The sequence below is a fragment of the Pezoporus occidentalis genome, unplaced genomic scaffold, assembly GCF_034315485.1.
Source record: "Pezoporus occidentalis ecotype Australia unplaced genomic scaffold, CSIRO_AGI_Poc_V1 ctg94, whole genome shotgun sequence".
Classification (NCBI taxonomy): domain Eukaryota; kingdom Metazoa; phylum Chordata; class Aves; order Psittaciformes; family Psittacidae; genus Pezoporus; species Pezoporus occidentalis.
Genome location: NW_026916304.1, coordinates 1,765,434 through 1,790,172, shown reverse-complemented (window position 1 = coordinate 1,790,172; position 24,739 = coordinate 1,765,434). Strand labels below are relative to the sequence as shown.

At 40.7% G+C, this 24,739-nt stretch overlaps 1 protein-coding gene across 7 annotated transcripts in view; it reads left to right on the top strand.

Annotated features, from left to right (window-relative positions):
• The first annotated feature begins 2,121 nt into the window (after positions 1–2,121).
• VCAM1 (vascular cell adhesion molecule 1) overlaps positions 2,122–24,739 on the top strand; it is a 45,493-nt gene continuing 22,875 nt past the window's right edge. The window contains exons 1-8 of one of the 7 annotated variants that reach the window (XM_062606152.1): positions 2,125–2,389; positions 3,004–3,282; positions 3,921–4,238; positions 4,797–5,069; positions 5,709–5,972; positions 6,405–6,671; positions 12,228–12,360; positions 14,906–14,969. In XM_062606152.1, the coding sequence (XP_062462136.1) occupies positions 2,326–2,389; positions 3,004–3,282; positions 3,921–4,238; positions 4,797–5,069; positions 5,709–5,972; positions 6,405–6,671; positions 12,228–12,360; positions 14,906–14,954 (1,647 nt within the window). In that variant the 5' untranslated portion in view covers positions 2,125–2,325 and the 3' untranslated portion in view covers positions 14,955–14,969. Of the gene's footprint in view, positions 2,390–3,003; positions 3,283–3,920; positions 4,239–4,796; positions 5,070–5,708; positions 5,973–6,404; positions 6,672–8,005; positions 8,273–8,973; positions 9,946–12,227; positions 12,361–12,733; positions 12,771–14,905; positions 14,970–24,739 lie in introns of those variants that run through there. The other 6 variants (XM_062606150.1, XM_062606155.1, XM_062606151.1 and 3 more) reach the window with 6 other exon arrangements.

Below are 24,739 nucleotides of genomic sequence, written 5' to 3'. Positions count from 1 at the left end.
CCTGTAGTGTCTGAGTTAAATTTATCTGTCACTCAGTGTCATAGTCCCTCTGGTAAGGATCCAACTCCAGTAAAGTTAATGGCAGCTGCCCAGTTTAGTTTTACTGAGAGCTGGCTCAGAGTTTTTTCCTGTTATCTGATGAAGGGCTTGATTACAGTTTTTCCAGCATGCGGATATGGCCTCCTATATTTATATCTTTTTGTGTCTAGAAACTGATTTCCCAGAAACAGGGAAATTTTGCCTTTTCCCATTCAGCTTAGCCTATGATTATCCAGCAGTCAGGCAGAAGAGTTTCGTTTCTCGCTTCTGCCTGCCCATGGTTAAAGAGTCTGTATTCGCAACTTAACTAAGAGAGTACATTCTTCTTCACCAAAAGCCATTCCAGGGAAAAGAAAGAACTCTGTAGATGTTGTTACCTCCTCCGGATAGATTTTGGATTTCTGGATTTGATAGCAGTACATTTCCTGACACTTCGACATTGTTTTTAATTCCCCCCCTCCTCCTCTAATAAAAACAATGATAAAGATAATAGAAATAATATATTATGGGAGAGTCCACTGGAAGTTCCAGTGAACATCAACTTTAGAGACTTTTGGTAAGGCATTGCTAGGTGCTTCAGATGGCTCTGGTTTATTGTCTTCTGGGTAATTCTTGGCTTGTCTTGTTTATTTTTTCATCTTTCTGAACACTGCTGTTCTTACAAATCATTATTATTTTGAAGACATGCTTTCTGCCTGAGAGCACAGTTTGTATCTTCCTAGAGTCATTACATCCCTTTTAAGTTTATGAGTTTCTGAGAAGTATATGAACAAGTGGTTGATGCTGCTTCTCTTAACCTCATGTGTTTCTGTAGCAGCTTGTACTGTCCAGCTGCCCTTTGGTAAGGATGCAAATGTAGGGGCAGATGCTGCCAGGGAAAAGCATTAAAAAATAGAAGAAGACACACTGACTCTAGGCCAGCAGAAGCTTTACATCCTCTCATGCTACTCCCACCTGAACATGGTGTTTTGTGGCTAGCATTAGGTTATTAAATGTAAAATCTGCTTGACTCAAAAAGCATCATGTTAATGTGGTGCCAGGTTTCAGCAATGACATTTCTTTAGCATCTACAGCATTGTTACTTCAGCTTTTATTTTTTCAAGTTATTACTCATTTATTAGACATTAAATCTGTGCTGTTTGTAAAAGATACTATATGAGGACAATATTTCACAGGCATCAAATGACCAAACTAGTACCTACCAAACAATTTCCCAGAGACATTTTAAAATAACATATATGCTTAGTTTTGAATCTCTTGCTGCTTTTATTCAGGGATTCATAACTGACCAATACAAATTACTCAAGCAGTTGAATAAATAAACAGTTGAGATCTGGAAACCTTCATCTGTTCTTTGTGTTCATAGCATTTCCCAATTGAAAATTAAACATTGAAAATGTAACTTTACTTTATTCATAACACTGTTGCTATATTAGCCAGTAATAGTTGCCCTCAGAAAGATTCCAGTCTTGATTCACATACCCACTGAAAACCAAACACTGAAAATAATCCCAGAGTTGTATTATAAACTGGTATTCTTCAGTTGTACATAAACAGGACATAAGAGAACTGAGAGGCATATCAGTGATGTAATGCATACAAGTAGCATCTTGAAAGATGGACATTTTAGAGGCATTTTTAAAGCAGAATTGGGAAGATTAGTTCACTCAGTTAATCCAAAAAAAATGAACCTGAATCAAGCTGATTGAGTTGGAGCTCCAGACTTCTGTTGTCTGACTTATTTCTTCATTTTTACACTTAGGAATGGGAGTAACATTATCTCTTGAACTGGTAGTGCAGTTTTCAAGGGGAATACTGAGCTGGGTAACGTTATACAGAACTGAGTATTGTTAGAAGTATTCTCAAGACTCACTCCTACAAAAATATTTACACTGAAAGCAAACTTGAACAACTTTTCCATCTGAGATATAGAGCCATTCGGTTGCTTGGAATTACCCCCATTCTTTCATTTTATCAGTTGTTTGCAGGATCGGATCTTGCCCTTTTTGTGCACAATGGGAAGTGTTAGTACTCCTTGCTTTCCTGGCTTCCAATAGCTCACTGCAGAAAGCAGCAGAGGGCGCCGCCCGGCGTGGATCCGGCCTGCGCCGAATTCCCCCGTCCGGGGATTTCCCACTCCACCTCGACCAGAGCCTCTATAAAGAGCACGCTGGAGCTATGCTCGTGAACTGGTGCGGAAGGGCAGGATCTCACTGTGCTTCTCCACGGAGAACAGAAGCCAAAGCTTTTGAATTTACTTTCTTCACCTAGTAACAGCAATTACGAATGTTAAAAGAGATGGGAAGAACAAGCCAAGCTGTGCTAATAATTTTGTATGTGTTCATGACCGGTAAGTTGGTGTGTGTTATTTGACTTTATTAGGTGTAAACTGACCACGGTTTACTGTTAGATCTTTATTTCTCTTTGTTCCAGTTACTTTTCCATCTCAGTGAACACAACTGGCAATTAAGTAGTTCTGTCAAAATGTCAGGAAGCTTTTTTTGACATTTTCAGTCAGCTTTATCTGTACTCTGTAATGACACAGTCATTTTCTTACTGAGTTTGCTAAAAGACTGTCTAGGAGACAACTGCAGTATATCAGTGTGTGTTTGATTTTTACTGTCATACCTGACAGCGTCAGTCAAGTTTGGTACTGAATGTCCTGTTGAAAGCTACTCTGCAGTTGTCCTTGCTATCTTACTTGCCACTCCTTACCTCAAATGTTACAGGTTTGGAACCAGATCCACTTGACAAAAAATGTTATATTGTGCCAGTGCATTTATTTTCACTGACAGAGTTGGGTTTACACTATTTTATACATGAGAACTGCCTGTTAAAGTCTCTGTTATCTTTGACAAAAATAACAGTGTTTATGGGAAATTTTGGAGATGTAAACCGCTGCATAAGCTTTGTTAGTTTAGCCTCCACCTGCTGCTGAGTTCATGTCTGTTCTCTCTATTGCAGTTAAAGCTTTTGAAATGGAGATTATACCTGCTAACAGAATTGTTAAACAGATTGGAGAAACACTCAAACTCACCTGCAATACTACTGGCTGTGCATCGCCAAGATTTTCCTGGAGAACCCAGATGGACAACCCCCTTGGAGGAACAGTGAATAATTATAGGACATACTCTACCTTGACTATGAATCCGGTTAGCACTGTGAATTCTCATGACTATCTGTGTACTGTCTTCTGTGGTGAGAAAGAGAAAAAAGAGAAGAGTGTCAAAGTTGAAATTTACTGTAAGTAAAAATGTAAAATTCTCTTTAAGCAGTACACATTTGTGCCAAATCAAGAAGTGGTTTTAGGTATGGTGGTTGGTAGTTAACTGATAATGCTGGGATAATGGGTCTGCTGTAGTTCAACATGTATTCCTTGTAAGATTCCTTTATCTGTCTCTTCAGGATGCTTTCTCAGCCCCTTTCTGCTTAGCTTTCTGCTCTGAAGGTTGTGTGTACTGATCTAAATATTTGTAGAGCTGGAAAAAAATAAAGAATCAAAGCATTTGCAGTCTGCAGGGGAATGGTTCTGTTGCCTAAAATACACAGAAAACAAGATAGCCCCAGTGTATGGATTGCTCTGGATGCCTGTATTTAGTCAGCTGTACCACTCTCTAGGTGCCTTGCTAGATTTTATTAGATCATTTGTGATCATATTTCAACAATGGTACAAGTATAATTCCTGTTAGTGTATGAATTGCTTATAAAAGACCTCTATGCCTTCATATGAAGATATGAATAATGTCTGATTAAATAAAGTTGGTGCAGTGTCATGTTCTGAATGTCTCTAAACTCAAGATGTTTGGTGTCTGGATGTTGCTCTTGTGTTGACCCTAGAGCTCATCTCTGCTAGACTAAAGAAATGGATTTTATTCTTTTAGCTTTTCCCAGAGATCCTGTCATTGAGATCAGCCCATCTTTAGCTGCTGCAGAGCCAGTCACTGTCACCTGTAAAATTCTGGATGTGTATCCTTCTCATTACCTGGAAGTTCTCCTAAAGAAAGAGGATCATGTTCTTCATGAGAAAAACTTTTATGAAGATGAAAGCACAAATACAGAGAACAAAACTGTCACATATTCATTTAATCCCACAGTTGAAGATATAGGGAAAGAGATTACCTGTGTGGCGAAGTTACCAATTCCTAATATGGACTTTGAACCCAAAGAAAGAGTAACTTCTGAGAAACTGACTGCAAACTGTAAGCATTTTCATTCTAGGCTTTTCACACCAATTCCTGTTTAATGTTAAATTTCATGGATTGGGTTTCCAAAGTGTGTGCTATAAAAAATTTATAATCTGCGCTTATTTATGACGTACGTTCAATTCTGTTGTATACAGTAACAGTCACTGAGTCATTAAATAACCACTGTTGTTCATGATAGAAGTTAGGCAATGCCTACGTTGGGCACTGGTGTTCATTCAGAAAGTGGTGGCCAGAAGAAAACTGGCAGATGCATGTTATTAAAATTGCCATATTATGCTTAGCAGTTACAAGTTTATAGTCCTGAACAATGGGACAAATGGAAGAATAAAAAACTAATAATAATTTGTATACATTTGGTCTAGCTTAGCTTTCAAAGCTGCAAGCTAAATGTCTTACCAAGCCTGGAAAAACTGTTCCACTGTGTTACTGGAATAAACATGATTCATGTATTCTTGGTATTGTGTGCAGTGTACCTCCAGAGAAGCTAGTGTAAAAGATGTACATGCCATTCTTTGTTCACTTACTGACCTTCTCTCTTTTGTTCTCTTCCAGTTGGCCCGCAAAATACTGTCATTACTGCATCTCCAGGCAACTGGCCAATGGAGGGAGACACTCTGAACCTCACTTGTGTGACTGAGAGTAATCCACCAGCACAGATAGTTTGGAGAAAACATCTGGCTGATGAAAGCATTCAGCTTCTGACAAAAAACAATGTCCTTTCTATTCCTGATGCCCATTTCAATGACTCAGGACTGTACATCTGTGAAGTGACTAATCTGGTAACAAATAAAACAGAGAAAGCAACTCTGGACTTAGTTATACAAGGTACAAGTCTGCTTGAATTAAACCTGTATTACCTAGTACCCAGCTGTCTGTTGGGTTGGAGGATGCTGAAACACTGAAAATTAAGACATGACTGGGGCATTCCTTGTGATGTATTCAGGAGTTAGCTTTCAATGTACTGCTGCTCTTCATAGGCTATGCTTTTCATTTCTATGCTTCATTTTCAACTAATACTTTCTGTGCTGCTGTTGTACAGACATACTACTTTCACTTCCTACAGTGCAATACTCAAAAGTGATAAAAGAATCTGAGAAAGTGGTGATGTGGGGTATACTGTTCTTTGCTAATGTAGATAGCAGTTTCACAGGGACATCATGGTCTCTTTCTTTGAACTTGTAGTTTTAGTCATTAGTAGCAAATTTAGTAGTTATTTAATAGTAAATCAATTTGGGACATTATTAGTATTGGTATCAGTATCAGTGTTAGTATTGTATTATTCGTATTATTGGTACTATTAGTATTATTATTGATCCTTTTTCAGTAGAGCCAAAATTCTCAGATGGAGCCTGGGACCAAACCCAAATAAGCAGATCCTTGGGCAAACAATTCCTGCTTTCTTAAACCCCTCCCCATCTTTAGTAGTTTTGCATTAGTATAAAAGCATTTTCTTTTGTCATGCAGGTGCTCCAGACATTACAGAACTCTCCATTGAACCTTCTACCACAGTTCGAGAAGGAGAAAATGTTTCCATACGATGTTCTGCTGAGGGTAATCCTTCTCCAAGGATTATTTTAAGGCGAAAATCTGACAGTGCAGACATGGGGCCTTACAGTGAGGGGAGAATTCTCCTTCCATCTGTGACATTCCTAAATGGAGGAGACTATGAATGTGTAGCAGAAAATAAGTTTGGGAAAAGTAGAAGTGAAGTAACACTTAATGTGAAATGTAAGTACGTGTAATGTTTTCCCAGTCATTTAAAAATAATCAGTTTATGCTCAACTTACTTCAGTGATAAATGTGCCAATAAAATGAAACACCACCCTGTGAGTACAATAAACGCAGCCTAGTTGTCTGCTCTTCCCCAAAGAAAGGAGTGGTGCTGATGGGCGAAACAAAGACATGAAATCCTTAATGTAATGCCAGTCTTAATCCTCATGTAATCAGGATCTGGATGAGCATGAAACTGATCTTCCTTCTTAACATTCTTGGTTTAGGCTATAAACCAAGAGTGTGGTAGCTCTGGCAGTGTATGCTTTACTTATTCTGAGAATGAGAAAGAAATTAACTGGGAGGCCAAAAACCCGACATCCCATAGGACATGCTATATCCACCTCTAAAAAGTCCAGTGATGATTAACCACAGGGTTCTTCCTTCCAGATGGACCAAAGAATACAATGATCTCTGTTATTCCTGCCACTGCTGTTAAAGAAGGCGAAACTGTGATAATGAAGTGTACTAGTTCTGGCAATCCAGCTCCAGTGATTTCTTGGAAGAAAAAGAAGACTACTGGGGAGCCTGAGAAAATCTATACAGATGCAACTTTAACCATAAAGAACATAAAAAGTCAAGATCTGGGGCTTTATGAATGTGAAGCTTATAACCAATTTGGCAAAGAAGAAAAGGATGTGAAATTGCTTGTTCAAGGTTAGTAGAATAAGCTGGAACATGAGTTTTCTAGTTTATGTATTTTAGGTCCAGATCTTATTCTATGAAGGACAGGGGAATTCTGTCTTTGATGTCAATGGAGTTCAAAGCTGGCCTTGATGTCATTAAGTCATTTAGGAAGCTTTAAGTAACGGGTGAAATCTGCCTCGATACATCTAGCCTTAATACAAGGGTCTCATGTCAGATGAGTTTGCATCCCTCCTGCAAAGTGGCAGATGTATGCATGAGGCAGAGAAGATATGCAGTGCCTGTATGTTCTTCTGTATAGGTCACAGGAGCATCCAGATACCTCCATGCAAAAGATTCAGAGAGAGTGTACATGCTGAACCTCTCTGTGGAGGGCCTGTATTACAGCCCTGTGGCTCTCCTTTAAGTTACAATTCTCTCCTGTTCTTGCAAGCTGCATTTAAGCTGCACCAAATACCAATTGCCCTGATAGCCAAGTCTCATTTTCAGCAGTAAGCGGATTTCTCTGCTTTAGCCCTGCTGCTTCTGTTTATTGCACAGCAACAGCGTATTGCTTAGAGATCGTTTCTGCCACTAGTCCATCTCTCTTCCTTATTCTTTACTATTTTTGTAGCTACACCAAAAGATACACTTTCAGTTTTCCCGTGAAGTGCAGTGATACAAGGTGAAAGTGTTACCATCTCTTGCACATTTGTGGATGTTAACTCTGTTCAGAGTACTCCATGAAATGAAATAGGTGATGGGATCACAACCCTTGAAACAGAAGATGGCAAATTCTTCAATTCCATTAAGAATGAATTGGATTTTAAACCCTGAGATGAGTTGCAGTTACTCAGATTCTTGTCATCAGTGATGGGACCTTAGTGCTAACAAAAAATGCTGTCTAAAACTGCAAATGCACAAAATCGATGCTGCTTCAAAATCATTCATAGTTCCACTTCCACCTTTGAAAACAGGATGTAAAATTGTGAAGCCTATTGAAAAAAGTACTATTCTAGAACTCCTTCCTTAGCCTTTTCTCTTCTGTTGAAAGAGGACATCAGCCTCTGGGGCTGTTGGTCCTTGTCCTTTAATGAACTCAAATGAATAAACAGTGATAAGAAGAAAAGGCTCCATATAATGTAGAAGATATGCAGTATACTCCATTAATTGATAAAATGTCTGTCAGCTGATGATTGCAGTGTGTGAAGGATAGTTAATGACAGTAGTGTCTAAAGTTATATGCTTGAATATTATAGTGAATTGCTTCACAAAGTGAATTAGTACTTTGTGTGTACAAGCTGCTGATACCTCATGAGTTTTTCACTTCTGTTTATTGCTAAATCCTGCCTTGCATTTCTTTTCAGTTCCTCCCCAAAATATCACTGTGTTAGTATATCCATCAGAAAATGTGAAAGAAGGAGAAAACATCACTATTACATGTAGCGCATATAGTAACCCACCATCAGAGATGGTCCTGAAAAAACTCCATCAGCAGAAAGAAATCATTCTGCCATCAGTGAATGGAACATTTATGCTTTACAATGTCACCAAAAATGATACAGGCAGATATTTGCTTGATGTTTTCAATGAGGTTGGAAACAACATCACAGTGATTGAGATAACTGTTGTAGGTAGGTAGATTTATTGTCTTAAACTTATTTTGTTCATACTTTCTAACGAATTTTGTGTCAAGGTTAGCACAACTAGCTCATGGCTGAACCTTGCACAATAATACTGCAGTTAACCTAAAAACCACCCAAACCCCAACAAACAAAACAAACCAAAGTCAAACCAAATACTCAGCACCAAGCAGCTGGGGAGAATAAGCTGTATTTAACCTCCTTTTGGTGTAGAAGGCATTGTCTCTCCTACCCAAACTTGTGCAATAGCTTTAAAGATATGGCCGCATTCATGAACAGTGAAACTAATCCAGAGAAAGTTCTGTTTCACAAATAGATCTAAAGATTGGGCTTTTTTAAATCATGGTCTTCTGAAGCATCATTTCCAGGAGGTAGAAATGTCCCCAAGTGTTTCCTGGGTAAAATACGTGATACTGATGTATTCTTCATGAAATCCATTGTATTCTTTGTTGTAGATGGTATCAGCTGAGTTTGAATGTGCCGAGCAAGAATAGGATTTGAAGTGTGCAATATGGAGTTACTAGTAAAAAAAGAAAGCATAAGGAAAATGGTTTGAAATGTGCTTTGTGCAAGAAAACAGAACTAGCGTTCCAAATGAAGGTCATGAATAACACTGCTTTTACAGGAATATATGTGTCTCTTTCAGTCAGTTTTTACACAACTTTTTTTTTTCCTCTTATCTCCAATTTCAGAAAGATTGGCAAAACCAGATCAAATGATCCCACTGATTATTGCATTTTCCTCTGTGACAGCAGTAGCCGTACCTGCAGTTGCAATTTTGATCTACGTGTCAAGAAAAGCAAAGATAAATGGATCTTACAGTCTTGTAAAAGCACTCAGGCTGAAAGTGTGATTCCATGAATAGAAGTCTAAGTTCATAATAAGCAATGTTATTTATTGTTGTGACTGGTCCTACTTTTCTGTGACATACAGTAACAAACAAATGACTTAAGAACACCACCACATGATAGCAAATGGATTGTTTTCCTGTTTTGATACGTATTTTGGTATTTCAATTAAAGGAAAAACTGGCGTCCTATCCTAGAAGTGAGTAAATCACTTCTGTGTTGAAGCATGCTGAACATAGAGTTCCTTGGAGAACTAGGTTTGTACATAGTGTATCATTTGTGTTGTAAATATGTTCAACTGACTATCACTTCGTAAAATTGCAGTCTTACTGCAACTGTACAGGGAAATGTTAAGTCAAAGATATAAATCAGCATTGCTTGAGTTGAGCAGATGATAATATTTTATTTTGTATTACCTACAGAGCGAATGTTTTTAATACAACTTGTCTGCTTGTAGTAATGTTTGGAAAATGTTCTCTTTTCACTCGTATTGCCCTAAACCCTGTCCCTTCAATGAAATTCCATAGTCGCTGGGCTATGCCTTTCTGATCCTTTAAATGAATTTAAGCTCTCAAGGCTCATGTGTGAAACATTTTATTTTTCATATTACTCAGACAGTGCCTGGGGTTATAGCCTGGTTAGTTTTAGGACAGCTGAAATATTTCGGTAGGGTTTAATCATTCCCAAATCAATGTCAGAATTCTGTTACTTCATGAGGAGCCAGGTGAGACCCTTCATGTAGATTCAGCTGCTGATAAATATGCTTTGTAGATTTCTACTGTGAAATAAAGCCACCAGTAGGTTTCTTTGACTAAATCCGCCTAGTGATTCTGTCAGAATACACATTCCTGTATGGAATATATGGAATATGGAAGGAACCAGCGAAAACCATTATCCTTAGCAACAGCAGATTCAAGTGTCATGGGAAGCCTTAGTTGTAAAGGCACAAGCAAGGCAGGCAGTGACCTAAAGAAAATAAGAAAAGGGAGAGGCAAAATCAATGCAGCCTCATCAGTGGTGGTTGTTTCCTAGGGGAATGTCCCTCTCAAGTTGCTCACTGTGGAAAACTTAACCACTTGCCTGACAATTTTGCTTTTAATAGACAGCTGGTGCCTACATGCTCCACCCTGATTAGTGCTTTTTATTCACTGTACGCTCTCTCCAGTGTGCTAATGGCAAAGAAAATGGTGGTCTTTCCATGCAGAGGCAAAGATGAGAGGGAAGGAGTTGTGGATTTGATAGCATTCTCCCTTACATCGTGTCTCCTGGCTGGCAGTGTTGCTTTTGACTCCTCTGGCTGGTGATGTTCAGCACTGAAGGCAGGGCTGTGGGAGGTGCAGGCGCTGTGGCTGGGATGTTGAAGTGTGTCTAGTCTCAGCCACTGTGTCAGGCACAGAAAGGTGAGTTTGGCTCTGCCAAACTGCACGCATGAGGTCAACCAGGGATATGTGAAAAGAGTTTCTTTACATCATACAAAAGGTGGCAGTTGCCCCCAGCAGCACTACAGACACAGATGTCTCGTGGTAGCTTGCTGCAGGGTGAGGCAATGGTGCAGATCTTCCATCTGGTTTTCACAGCGTGTTCAGCAGTGTATTGTGCACAGTAGATTGGTGCATACAGGGTCTCCTGTGCTTATCTTCTGTTGGAAAGGGAGGCTTGGAAAGTGGAGGTGTATCAGAAAAATGGGAGAGCAGTGTGGACTTGGCTTGGAGGAATGTGAGCATGCAGTAGGAGGGTGAAGAAAAGATTGAAGGCAGAGGAGGAGGAGAGCTTTGACAGGCCCATGACATACATTTCTTGGAGGTGGTGCCAAGCATATTTAGTCAGAATGATGTCAGGCCTGTCTCAGTGCTGTCTTGTGAACAAACCACAAAGTATGATTTTCCCATTGTGCAAAACTTTGGTGCACTCACATTTTGCCTACTGGTCATAGCTGTGATATGTGTAGGGCAAGAAGGATGTTTTAAAAAGATACAGAGAAAGAGGACTGGAAAACAGGAAAATTGGAAATGTCAGTGACTTTCCAGTTTGGAGAAAGAATTTTGGAGGAGGGGATGTGACTGACATTTTCCAAATCGTGAGAGCAGCTGATGGCAAATGACAGATGCAGAGCTGCTGTTTGCTAAATCATGCAATGCCATAACTGCAGGGCACGTAAGGTAAGGGGAGAGAAGCTTAACAAGAACAATAGGGAGTGCTTCTTTACACAGTAAGTGGTGGACTACTAGAAGCTGCTGCAAAGGGTTGTGGAGGACGAAAGTATCAACTGGTTCAAAAGAGGAATGAAAAAAATAATGGACTAAAAGTCCGTAAACAAATACTAGAAGGAATAGACAAAAATGGACGGTTTAACATCCCTGACCTGATGGTGCTGAGCCATCCTCAGGGAACATATGGTAAGAAAGTGGCCAGGTTTGCATACTCTCCTAAAGTAGTGTCTTCCACTACTGGAGACGTGCTGTGGTAGCTGGATCACTGGTGTGATCCAGTAAGGAATGTCTCGCCTTAGGCCTTTTCTGAGCAGTCTTGCGCCAGGCCTATTTGAGAAGGGGCTTAGCAGTTTCTGTGCTGCTTTTCCTTCTCCTGTTGTCCCTTAGAAGAAATAAAACCAGGAAGGATGAGTGAAAGAGGAGTCATCTTGCAACAGTACTTAGGTGCCTGTGTAGTCTGCCCCGGAAATTCCTCCACAGGTTCCTGGTATCCCCTTGGCTGTTGGTTTCGCCAGGATTTGTGATACAGATACGGACCATAATGTCTATATGGCTTGGCTGCCCTCTCAGGTTCTCCATTAGGCATAAAGTCAAAATTTTAAGTCAATAGGAGTTGACCTGCGATTTCCACAGTGCCTTTTCCTTTAACCCAGGAGCACTAAGTCAATACATAGAACTTGTAGTGCTCACTTAGGAGAGGCTGCTGTTGGGTGGGCAGCAAGCTTCCTCTCAGTGAGATCACAAAGAAGGACCTTGCCAGGGGATCTCCTACCCTGCTGCCTGATTCTCGGTGCTTTCCAGAGCACTTAATGATTTGGGGAGAAGCTAGAGCTGGTGGAGGTTAAAAGTTCACAATCAAATAACTTCTTTTTTTATTGAACATTACAGAAGGAAAATTGTTTCTGCTTGCACTGTTTCTCATCAAGCAAATGCAGAACCTCTGCCCTGGCAAAAAGGCATCAACAGCAGCTCCAACCCGGCAAGTGCTTTCAGAAGGCGTCAGAGCCACCTGGCAGTCTAGGTAAGAGTGTCCCTGCCGTGGAGCCTGTCCTTATAACCAAGAAAGTGCTCTGTAGAGTAAAGGGCTATGGCAGGTCTACTCAAGTTTCTTCTACAGAGTCACCTCCCAGGTTATAGAGTTAGTTTTCCCCTTGCCTAGGCCTGTGCTCAGGCACACCGGTTGCCCTGGTGTCCTCAGAGCATGGGGTTATCCCAGCAATACAATGCTAATGCTAAATGCTAATGCTGAAATGAAGCTGGGTTTTAAAAGGTGATGGCAAAATCTCCCTCCCCACAGGTAGTGCAGGGTGTGCTCTTCCTTTAAATGTAAAACTTAAACAGAAGAAAACAAGTTTTATAAACTTCTCCAAGAGTGCTTGCAAATTATTTTGTAGGTGTACCAAAGGGAACAATTAATACATCCAGTGACAGAGGTGCTGTTACCTGCTGGAGGTCCTGTGTTTGCAGGAACAGGCTTCCCCTGGATTCAGGGATTAGCAGGGTCTGGTCATAATGTTTAAGGCCAAATGATAGAATCACTGAATCAACTTGGAAAAGCCCTTTAAGCTCATCCAGTCCAACCCTTACCCCAGCACGGCCAAGGCCACCACTAACCCATGGCACTGAGGGCCTCCTCTACATGGTGTGTGAACACTTGCAGGGACGGTGACTCCAGCACTGCCCTGGTGATGTTCTGGTGTCTCAGGCTGCAGCATGTCTTTCAGCTTCATAACCTGCTGCTGGACCAGGTAACTTCTCTGAGCAGACTGTGTCCCCCTGTAAAGAATTGGATTTTGACTGAACATTGCTCACAACTGGAGAATATACCATTGTAATTAGTGATTAGCTGTGCCTTTCTGTTGTATATACATGGCCTGCTTCCTAGGCTAATCTGTCTGACCTTTCACACCTTTCTCTCCACAAGATAATTGCCTACTGTAATCAAGCCATCTCTTACTTCTTTGCTAAACTAAACAGACTGAGCTGTTGTAAACCTACTTTTCTCTATAAGGCACTTTCTACACAGTAAATAATCCCTGTGGCCTTTTCTAAATCCCTTCCAGCAGTCTGGTGTACCCTTTAACATGTGGCAAAAGATCTGTACATGGTCCTCCAGTGCTGTTTCTGCCAGTGCCAGAGAGGATTCTTCTTTTCCCTTCCTTTCTGCCACTCTGCTTCCATAAACAGCCTTTTTTGTGTTTGCCATCTTTTTTTGTCTTTCAGAGATTCATTGCAGGAAATAAAGAATAAGTAAATCCCTTATTCCTGTTATGGTTTCTCAATGCTTTGTAGGATACAGTCCCTCAGAGCTGTTTTTGGTACATGTTTTTTAAACAAAAAGCTATGTGATACGAAGTCAAATGTCTCATGAGTTCAAATACCTTGGATCTAATTTGTCTGATAATGCCTACGTTCCTTAAAACCAGGCTCACTGGAACAAATTATTTTAGTCACAAAATAATTATAGTTATCAAATATATATATTTAAATACCTGGCTCAGTTTTCCCATTATTTAAAACTTGTCATACCAACCAGTCTGAATTTTGCCCAGACCATCCAGCTCACCAGTCAAGAACTGACAAGAGTACTTGACACTTCTCTGTATTCAGATTGAAGGCCACTTCACCTTTGAAATGGAATAAGAGAAGCAGTTATGTCAGGGAAACCCCCTCTCTTGTTATGCTGTCTGTGGTGTGGCTCAACAGCTTGTAATCCTTGCAGTGTTTTGGTGTCCAGATCTTCTATATCCTGCCCTAAAGTGAGACAAGTAAGGCTAACAGAAATATGGCAATGCTGGTAAAAAGAGTGATGTGCTTTGCTGTTAGATACTGGGCATATTAGCAGTTAAAATGCATTGTTCTAAGTGCCTGGGTAGCCACCGGGTACCAAAGCAGGGAATCCCCTCTCTGTCCCTTTGCCCTTCCCACCTGAGGAGTACACAGAATGGCCATATGTGTGGCTAAGAGATATGGGGGTGTGAAGTTCCCCTCACTTACTGTGTTCTTGGTTCCTGTGGTGATTCTGCCTTGTTTAAGGTTCACTGTGAATGAAAAAAAGGGGAACAGTTTTTTTGGCAGGTTGAAAATTTACACTTACAAGGGCACCTTTTGGTTTTTGCAATGAGAAGAAATTTAGACATTTAAAGCCTAAGTTTTGTGCCACGGATAACTGAAGATTTATATCAAAAAGAGACAAATATGTATTTTATAAACAGATGTGACAGAGGGTCAGGTATTCTGTGCTTATGTGACTTGAAGTAGTCGAGAATGAATTCTTTTTTCATTGCAATAATGAAAATTAGACTTGTATGCATTAACTGGGCCAGAAAAGAGCATATGAGGGAAGCAGAATGACTTTACTGCTCTTGCTGTTCTTACTTGTTAAAAACTTGCTGTTATTTTTTCTCTTAAATGTTTCACCTTTCCTTTGAGTGAAAGGCAGATATGGGATATCTGCTCTCCCTAGTTGAAAGAGATGGTGCCATAGATGTTGAATGAATTTATGTTCCCAACACAGATGTCATGTCTTGAACACTCCCAGCTATTTCAGGCTGTTGTTCTTTCAGATATTTTAAGGGCTCAGGGTCTTACAGTGATGAAGACTATCAGTTTTAACAGTGATGGAACTTGGAGACACTGCTGCAGTTGAGCCACAGAGATTCTTTGCTTTGGCTAGTCAAACCTAGTAGATTAAACTGGCTTTTACTGCTAGTTGCTTGATGTGCATGGAAAAAGCCTGATCTATATCCTTTAGCACTACTTCTAACATGCAGCTGAAGAGAGAACTTCAGGAAAGGGGGCTGGGGTATTTACTGGCATTGTATATTGACCTTCTTTTGTCGCTTAAGTTAATGGGCCCAAGCAACAAAAATCTCACCATAAATGGTGTATTTATTTGCTTGTTTCAGTATCAGGAATACATGTAAAATAGAGTTAAAACATGAGTGCCTTCAGTTCTTAAAATTATATCCAAAATGTATCTGCTATTGTTTCTGTTGATTCCCTGTTTAAGTACAGTTCAGGAACATTTTGTCCCTCCATATATATCCAAGCATCTTAACAGCAGAGTGAAGCAAGACGGCATGATTCTTCTCTGTTTAATAATTTGCCCAGGCGCTCTTACCTGAAAAGCATACAGAAATAAACATTTTAGGGAGAAAATTTAGTCTTTGTAGATAAGCTCTGGGAAAAAGGAAAGAAAAATTCCCTCTCACAAACAAAAAGCAATTCCATCACCACATTGTTGTTACATGTTTTGTTCTATAGTTGCAATGGCCTTGGTGTTGATAACAGAGCAGGGATGGAGCAGGTAGCAAGTTTCTGCTTCTGTTGATTGAAGAACATTAATTCTTCTGAGAAATAGGGATGATGTTGGTATAAATCAAGTTGTCAGAGTTGAATTACGAAGCAAGAACATGGCAAATTAGTGCTCTGCTTGCTTTGTCTGCCAGCCAGAAAAGTGGCGTATCTATAGAAGCAGCTAAGGAAATGTACAGAATAGAGTAAAATTAATTTCCACATCTAAAGGTAAATTCATAAGCTGAAAATTCTGTGTTCAGCATCTGAATGTTCTGAAATATCCTGTTTATTATATCTATATACTTAGTGACAGAACTTAATTCTTCTATATCTTGTTCCCTGTTTTGTAGCAAGTATCTGTAGTAGAAAGCAGTTGAAGAGCACACTTCACCAGTAGCCTGCATGCTCATTCCTTTTTCTTTCCTGGGTCTAGCTGACTGTTAATTCAATAGAATGGAGCTGTATAAACCTCCAACACATGCAATTCTTTGGACATAAAAATCCACCTCCCAAAAGCTGTTGTGTTTTTTGTTAGAGAAGCCCTCTTGCTGAGAGATGGGTGAGTAGATATGAGAGGCATCTGTGTAGCCTTAGGCTTGTTTGAATAGGGAAGTAAAGGTAAATACTGGGTGAGATTAATGCTGGTTTACCCCCAAGCTTTCTGCAACCTTTTTTGAGTGCACACACATGATTTTGGAACCAGGCCCAGGTAAGGAGGTGACAAGGTAATTGTAGAAAGGTGCAGTGAAAGGGAAGTGAGGCTCACTTTGAGGTAAAGCATAAGAATGACCACACTCAGTCAGATCAGCTTTTTAACCAGCAGGAGGTAAAAGTTAATGCTTAAACAATGCTGTGAAAACAAGTACTGTAGCATGTTCTCCAAATGCACTCCCAGCCCTCAACCTTTCTGAAGCTCAGGAGTTCCCTGGGTCAGAACTTGCTTCACTGCACTCAGGAAAGTGTGATTCATTTGTTTTCTGTTTGTCACTTGAAATTCTGTAAACTCAAAGCGTGCAGCACATCCTTGTTTGCAAGGAATGAAGTACTGCGTCGCTGAGTTCGGTAGCTTGCGGGGGCATGTCTGAGGGCTTTTGAAGTCTCTGTTTTAAACTCTTTTGGTTTGTGTCCTTTTCCAAATGGAAGAAAGCAGGAGAAAGTTTGAGCAGTGTTTCAACACTGAGCTATCTAGATCTCTAGATAATGCCCAGGACAAGAGAATGGAGTGTGAAGGACTCTGCACAGCATTGCCACAAGCTGTCAGCAGCAGGAGGGAGGGATATGACTGTGATCCCACAAATTACAGCTGGAGGGTTAAACAAGCCAAATCTATCAAAGAGTAATTCTGCATACAATCGCTATTGCCAATTGCTGTATTTAACACAGTGCAAGTGAGTAACCAATTCCTTTCACATCTGAAGAGATCTCACTTAGAGATTTAACATTTGGATTCAAGCAAATGTAAACAGATCAGATAATTCAATTAAAAATGTGGTCAAGTGTTTTCTATAGAATTAGGATTGGGAGAAAACCTAATTGTTTTTAGGAGGAGAGTCATAATACTGATGTAATAGTAACAGGGTAAAGAGTAGTAATAAAACAGATGGGAGAGAAATACCAGGGATCTTACTGAGTTGGCAGAACATTGTAAAAATCTCATGGAATTTTCTAAAAGATTGTTTACAAAGTTATTGTTTCCACTGTTATTGACAAAAACTTAATTTCAAGGTAGCATTTTGTATGATTTATCAAAATGAATGTGAAACAATAGACCAACAACATGAAGTACAGATGAAACAAGAGCTTCTTTTGTTGGAGGGTGTAATCAGAGCTCAAGTCTATGACATTTGAAAAGAGAAACTGTCAGTTCTGAACCACAAGATTAAAATCCCTGCCTGAATTTAAAAGATTAATACCTCTTTTTAGTTATATCTTTCCTGCAGTTGAACTGTCAAGCACAGACACCTTGAAAGCCTGTTTTTCAAGTGTCTTGAAAGAGCCATCCTCAGGTTCCTGCTTTTTTTATGGAAAGAGACAAAAGTCTGCAACCTAGATACAGGAATATAGTAGCTTCTAGGTGACCCTGAGATTATGGCCCATACACATTGTACAAAGAAGCATCTTATATTTCATATAACATTCTTGACCAATTAAATTCTTGATTATTTAATTTCATCATCATTTTAAAGAGGTCACAATTAGGTTGAATTAAAAGCATAAACTTTTTGGAGAATGTGCTGATGGCAGGTTTGAAAACCAAAGTATGAGGCATTCCTGAGATATTCAGGGACTGTAGCGACAGGACAAAGGGTGATCAGTTCACACTGAAACAGGGGAAGTTCAGGGTTAGATCTAAGGCAGAAGCTCTTCCCTGTGAGGGTGCTGAGGCGCTGGCACAGGGCGCCCAGAGAAGCTGTGGCTGCCCCGTCCCTGGCAGTGTTTAAGGCCAGGTTGGACACAGGGGTTTGGAGCAACCTGCTCTAGTGTCAGGTGTCCCTGCCCGTGGCAGGGATTGGAACTGGATGAGCTTAAAGTCCTTTCCAACCCTAAACCATTCTATGACTCTATGATTCTACAATGTAGGCCTACTTTTCCATCCCATTAAAGCTGTTTTGCAATTTGAAGTTTGTAACCTGCAAATATGCCTAAATACTAAAAACTAAAATATGTCTAAATAGTAAAATATGTCTAAACCCCACAGCTTAGAAAGGCAAAGTGCATTTCTGGACTGACTGTTGTCTTTCAGTATCCATCCATTTAGCAGGGGTCAGAGAGAACAGAGCCAGTCTCTTCTCAGGGGTATACAATAAAAGGACAATGGGATACAGTCAAAAGATGTTACGAGGGAAGTTCCAATTGTATGTGAACAATAGTTCCCTGATGAGGGTGGTTCAGCACTTAGACCAGATTGTTCAGCAGCTGTAGAACCTCTGGCCTTGAGGATTTTTACAATTCAGCTGGAAAAGACCCTGATCAACTTCATCTAATTGTAAAACTTGCCTTGCTTTGAGCATGACATTGGTCTCAGTGATCTCCTGTGGTCATCCCTGCCTAAATTTTCTCTGTAACTATGCATGACAGAGGCTTCCACAAGATGCTGCTGCTTGTTTTGTAAGGAGCAATGTAGTTCACATACCAGATCAAATGAAAATACTGAAACAGATCAGTACACTGCACTTTGGCAATGAAGAGAAACCAAAGGTTCGCAGGAGGATGGAAGAAATGCCCCTGGAGACAGGTTCAGGAATAGATGCTTCTACAGGATTGAGCTTTTTTGGATATCAGATATATAAATGTATGTCTGCAGGCACGAGACTTGGTCTCTCTTCCAAATCAGTGGTAGTAGTCATAGGTCTAAATGTCCAGTCATTTTATGACTCTTTTTAAAGTGCTGTCCCAGATTGCTTCCTGTGGAAAAGAGTTGCATAGTTTAATAAGACACTTTGTTAAAAGTATTTCCTTTGATTGGTTTGAAACACTTCTCCTCTTTGTCCCCTTGCTTTTGAATTACTATGCAGGAAGACTGGAAGTTCACCATCTACCATTTTTCTGCTAATGATTATAGTGTTCAAGTCTGTCTAACTCCGATCTTTTCTAAATGAGAAAAAAAAAAACAAACCACCGAAACATCACTCTTTTAAGTGTTAATGTTTAGAAATGCTTTTCACATGTCAATAATCTCCTTCACCCTCTCGAACACTTCTAGTGCAGCATCACCTTTCATAAGGAATGATCAGTCTGGTACTTTCTGTTCCAAATGAAGTTCTATCATTTAGTTACCTTAAAGGAGTTCTAATGTTTCTTGTATAGTTCTGCATCTCATTCCTTGCAGATCCTAGTATTTTGTGATACTGCCCTCTTAGGCTGACAAAGTCTGGCTGGCAGCCAAATTATGACATTTCATAATTTCCAGTCCCAGTTGCCCATAGTAGGCCAAAAGGAGAGTCTGCTCCTTACTGAAAACTCATTTCTCCAACACACACACACTTTTTTTTTCTGCTGGGTTAAATTTTGTCTGGATCAGGTCCTGAATCCAAATTGTTGTAGGGTCTTACTTGTATTTAGGCTTGTGCAACCAAGCTAGTGGTGGTGATTATCAGCACGATGACAGAGCCCTTTCTCCCACACTTGCATCCATTGAAAGAGTCTGTGAGACCAGTTACTCCTGGTAGCTGACATTCTTTTAACCACAGATGCACACTTGGCAGACGTCTTTACTGAGCTTACAACAGGGATCATGATTTGCCTACTTAGTAGTATGTACACTGCTCTTTGAGAGGATTTAATAACTTCATCTGAATGTTCTTTGGTCAGCATGTCACAAGCAAAAGTTTCCTGTAGGAAGTGAACAGCAGTTAGGTTTCTCTGGAAGTCTTTGATACTTGTAAAGCCTGACCTGGATTTTCCAAGTAAGTTGACTGAAAAATACTTTTCATTTCCCTGGCCATCTGAAGTGTGTTTGATAACCACATTTAGGACTTCCTTTAGAATATCCTTGACTGAAAAGTGTATTCAAGTAAATCTTTATTCCCAGAAAGAATTTAAGGTTGTCTTGACATTCTTTTGAAACCAAAGGCCTGTACTGTAGAAATAAATGAGGTTTGTCAGAGATTGTACATGGTTCAGCCCTTACAAAGGAAGATGTGTTGCTGGACTGTACCTCTCCTACCACAGCTCTACAGTGCTTTGCAACTGTATTCATTTTCTTCTCAGAATATTGCAAATGGCGGTAAGGATCAGCCATCCATAAATCATCAATATCCTCCAAAGCCAATTAAAACATAGTTTTGCTCACTATGGAAAGCTATAAGAACTTTCAGTATGGGGGAAGGTCAGCATGTTCTGTTTTTAATGAATAAGCATTGAGTAAAGGAGAAGTTTTTACTTCTCGCTAGTATTAGTTATAGAAAACATCTGCTCTTCTGTTTGAAAGTTCTCATTCATACATCTCTTCTGGATTCCCTGTTCATACAATCATAGAATGGTTTGGGCTGGAAAGGACTTTAAGCTCATCCAGTTCCAATCCCTGCCACGGGCAGGGACACCTTCCACTAGAGCAGGTTGCTCCAAGCCCCTGTGTCCAACCTGGCCTTGAACACTGCCAGGGATGGGGCAGCCACAGCTTCTCTGGGCACCCTGTGCCAGCGCCTCAGCACCCTCACAGGGAAGAGCTTCTGCCTTAGATCTAACCTGAACTTCCCCTGTTTCAGTTTGAACCCATCACCCCTTGTCCTATCGCTACAGTCCCTGATGAAGAGTTCCTCTCCAGCATCTTGTGTTTTATGACTGCAGCCATGAACTCCAGTATGCACTTCCCTATGTTACTGAGATAACACCTCTCCAGTATCTTCCACCTCAGTGGTGGCATTACCCAAGAGCCAGGCTGGTGGATCAGCATACCTCATGCACAGGACAAACCCAGGCCTGTGAGCTGCACCAGGGTGCCCCCAGGTTCACTGCCCCTGGAGAAAGCCTGCCACCTGGAGCCAGACACTTTCCCTAAGGAACCTGGTGTGAAGATCTGTAAATGAATGTATGCTCCGAGTTACTTTCAGCAGCTTTGCCATACAAGTGATACATATTGGTTTGTCAGCAGCTTCCCAGAACTGTTTTGAAACAGCAAGTTGGTTAAGGACACATACTGTTCCTGTCATCTTGTATTATCATGCACTTGCTCAACAACAGCAAACCTCTCCTCCCCCCCAAAAACCAAACTTTGTGTCAAAATCCATGACTCAAGAACATAAATCTACAAATTGCTGCTGTTTGTTTTCCTACTACCTTCTCATAAAGAAACTGCTTAGGAAGTAATTTTTCCATGATAATCTAGAGTCAGCTGGGCTAGACACATGTCTTTGTAACATCAAATTTAGAGAAGCACAACTCCGGGGTGAACTGACATCTGTCCTCACAGCTATTTAATCCCCTGACCTAAATCTGGGTGTTTGTCACCACTGCCAACACTACTGCTATTTGCTTCTAACATGAAGAGGGGAGCTAATGTCTCTATCTGCCTGCAGTTGTAAGGCTGTGACAGAGTAGGTTTTACTCTGTTAATTACTAAAATCTGTTAGGCTTAATTAGCATGATGCTCACACAAAGTAGCAGTGTGAGCCAGAAAATGGTGCATTAACGAAACACAATGCTTTGTAAATGTGGAAATAAATTCAGTGCACTTCACTGAGGCTTCAGTAAGTCTTTTCTGTGACCCTCTGCCACATGCAAGATGTGTGACTGTAGAGATGTGGCGGTTGCCCTGAAAAGGTTTTCCTCTTTATTTTGTGCATAAAATCCTAAAAATTGCCACAAAATTGCACTTGATCCTAAAGTGAGACCTCCCAGACTCCAAAGTGACAGTTGTTTCTGCATTACTCTGTTTTCATGCTGTATTCTTCTTTTTAAAGAGGCATTAAATAGTTCTGTGCTTGAGTATGTTAATGCTCTATTGGAATAGCTGTAGTACAGCACACAAGCTGGGTGCTAGCTTTGGTTCCAGAGAGGAAGGTTGTGCTAGATTTGAACAGTGTGTGAGGCACCTTAGGACTTTGGAGAGGCCTGTTAGCATGAAAAGACAGGGGTTTAGCTCTATTACTATCAGTGATGTGCAGAAATCTTCAAAATAGTTATAAATATCAAAGACATTAAAAAATAGGCAGTGCAACTAGCAACTGAGAACTGAGGATCCTGAAAGCTACTTCATGTCTCAGTCTTTTCTAATATGCACTTTGATTGCAGCAATTGATTTCACTTGTCTGAGTTTTACCTTACGGGCATAAAGTGAAGCTTAATTGGTGTAAATCACTTTGTAAGTACTAGGAGAAAGATGCTGGGGCAGGAGAGTGCTCTTCCTCGTATGGTGGTAGTTTGAGCACAGGGTAGATAAAACGTGTAGGAGTAAAATGCTGGGAAAGAACTGTCTAAAGTTTGATTGAGTTTCCTTTAATCTGTTTCTGGTTGTTTGAATGTTTTCCCTGGCTTTCTGTGGAGTCTGCATATCTTGGTTTAATTGAAGGTCAGCCTTACATTGATGCGAGAAAAGCCAACCTTGGGGTTTTTCCCGGATGAAGTTGGGAAACCTCAGGCATCTCATGCAAGTCACAGCTTCCCAGCAGTTTAGTCTCAGGCATGCTGTGAACAAAACTGTCACCTAGACAAGAACAACTAAAGGAAAAACATCCTTCTTTCAAAGATGTCTGTTGCCTATGGGCCAATAACTGTTATTTTGCTAAGGACTGAGAGGTAATTGCAAGCCTTCACAAATCTTTTAGGGGTTGGAGCTAGATGCTCTTAAGGACCTCTCCAACCCTAATCATTCTGATTCTATGATGTCCACATATACAATGGGGATCTGTTTTTTCTGGTTTTTGTTTTGTTTTGACTACATAGTCATCTAGACTTTATTATTTAGCTTGCTTCAGCCAGAACTCCTGCCTACACATTAAATCTCACTTTGGCTAAGCTGTCTGAGCCAAGGGCTCTCCAGGAGGAGTGACTCAGGCATGGGGATGGCTGGATTCACGTGGAAGTCCTACCCCTCTAGGCTTTGTGGGCGCAGCTGCCTCCAGGAGCTTGAGCATAAACGCAAAGCACAGCTACAGCATGAGATCATAGGATCACAGATTGGTTTGTGTTGGAAGGGACCTTAAGATCATCCAGTTCCAACCCCCTGCCACAGGCACCAGAACTGCACACAGGGCTGCAAGTGGGGTCTCACTAGAGCAGATGCTTAATTTGCTTCATTTTCATGTGTTTTGAAGAACAAATTGTTCAATGCAAAAACCCCAGTCAAACTCTGTAGGAGGATGCCTTTCTCCTCTATTCATGCAGAAATAAGGTGAATCCCACAATTTGGCATTCCTTATTTTCCATATGGTATCACTAAGCACCATTTCCTGTAGCTGTCTCTGCAAGCAGAGGTTAGTGCTGCATTCATGGGAACTGAGCCTCTGCCCAGTTAACCCGCAGGAGGGGCTGCAGAGGCGTCCTTGAATGCTTTCTGCATCTCCGATTGTAGATTACAGGAAGTAAACTGGGTTTGCAATGACCAAGGTTAGCTGGAGCCAGATCGCACTTCTAATCCTGGAATTTAACAATCCTGTGATATTGTAACGCTTCTGTAAGTAGATGTGAATGTGAATGGAGGGAGGAGAAGGGAAATAAATGTAAACTTGGAGGAAAGGCGCGGAAACACACATACACAGGAAAGTCAATTAAAATGGAGCATGAAAAACAAAAATAGAAGCAGAAAAGGAAGTAAAACAAGAAGTAAATAAGACATTTTGGTTTTTTTTATTTGATCCTATTTGTCATAAGGACTTGGTTCCACTGCAGCTGAGTCTGCGAGCTGGAGGTACTGAGAGGAGTGAGAAGCAGTGCAGAAAGTGGTTTGCTCGCTTCTTCACAGATACACGTTAAGTCAGTGATACAAAGCAAGTGGATAGTGACTAGGGAGAGAGAATGAGAAAGAAGGCAAAAGAAAGGCTTAGATCAATAAGGTGAGACTGTGTAATTTAAGCCTGCCAAGGATCCTGCAATATGTCATGGAAAATGGTGGAGGTTTTGCTGAGATTTCCTTACCTTTGCTGGATTTTGACCTCATTTTTCTTACCCACACTCTTAGCACATACAGGGAATCATGGCTCCTGGAAACAGGCTGTCTGTGCCTTACTGGAATCTTGAATCTCATGCAGTCATGTGGTGGGAGAAGCAGCTTTAAGGAAACATGGTTGGGTTGCGGTGGCTCTGAGACTCACACTGCTGGACACTGGGAGCCTGGGTTTGCCCCCCAGCGCCCTGTGCAGCCCATGAGGAGTGGAGCATGGAACTTGGTGCTTGGCGATTGTCGTTGAGACCTAAGTGGGACATGGGTATGTTCAAACCCCAGTTCTTCCTGCAGGGATGTCTCTGTCCATTTGTAGTGTGAGAGACAGCAACCTTTCATCAGAAAGACAGCAGGAGTCACAAGGACAAGAGGTGGTAGCGGTTCCTTCTTTTCACAAAGTGTGAGTTAAAGTGTCACCCAGGAAGTAAGGGCTTTGGGTGGAACTTCCTTTGCCAGAAAGGATTTACATATTTTTCCCTCCGAATTGCAGCACTCACTAGTT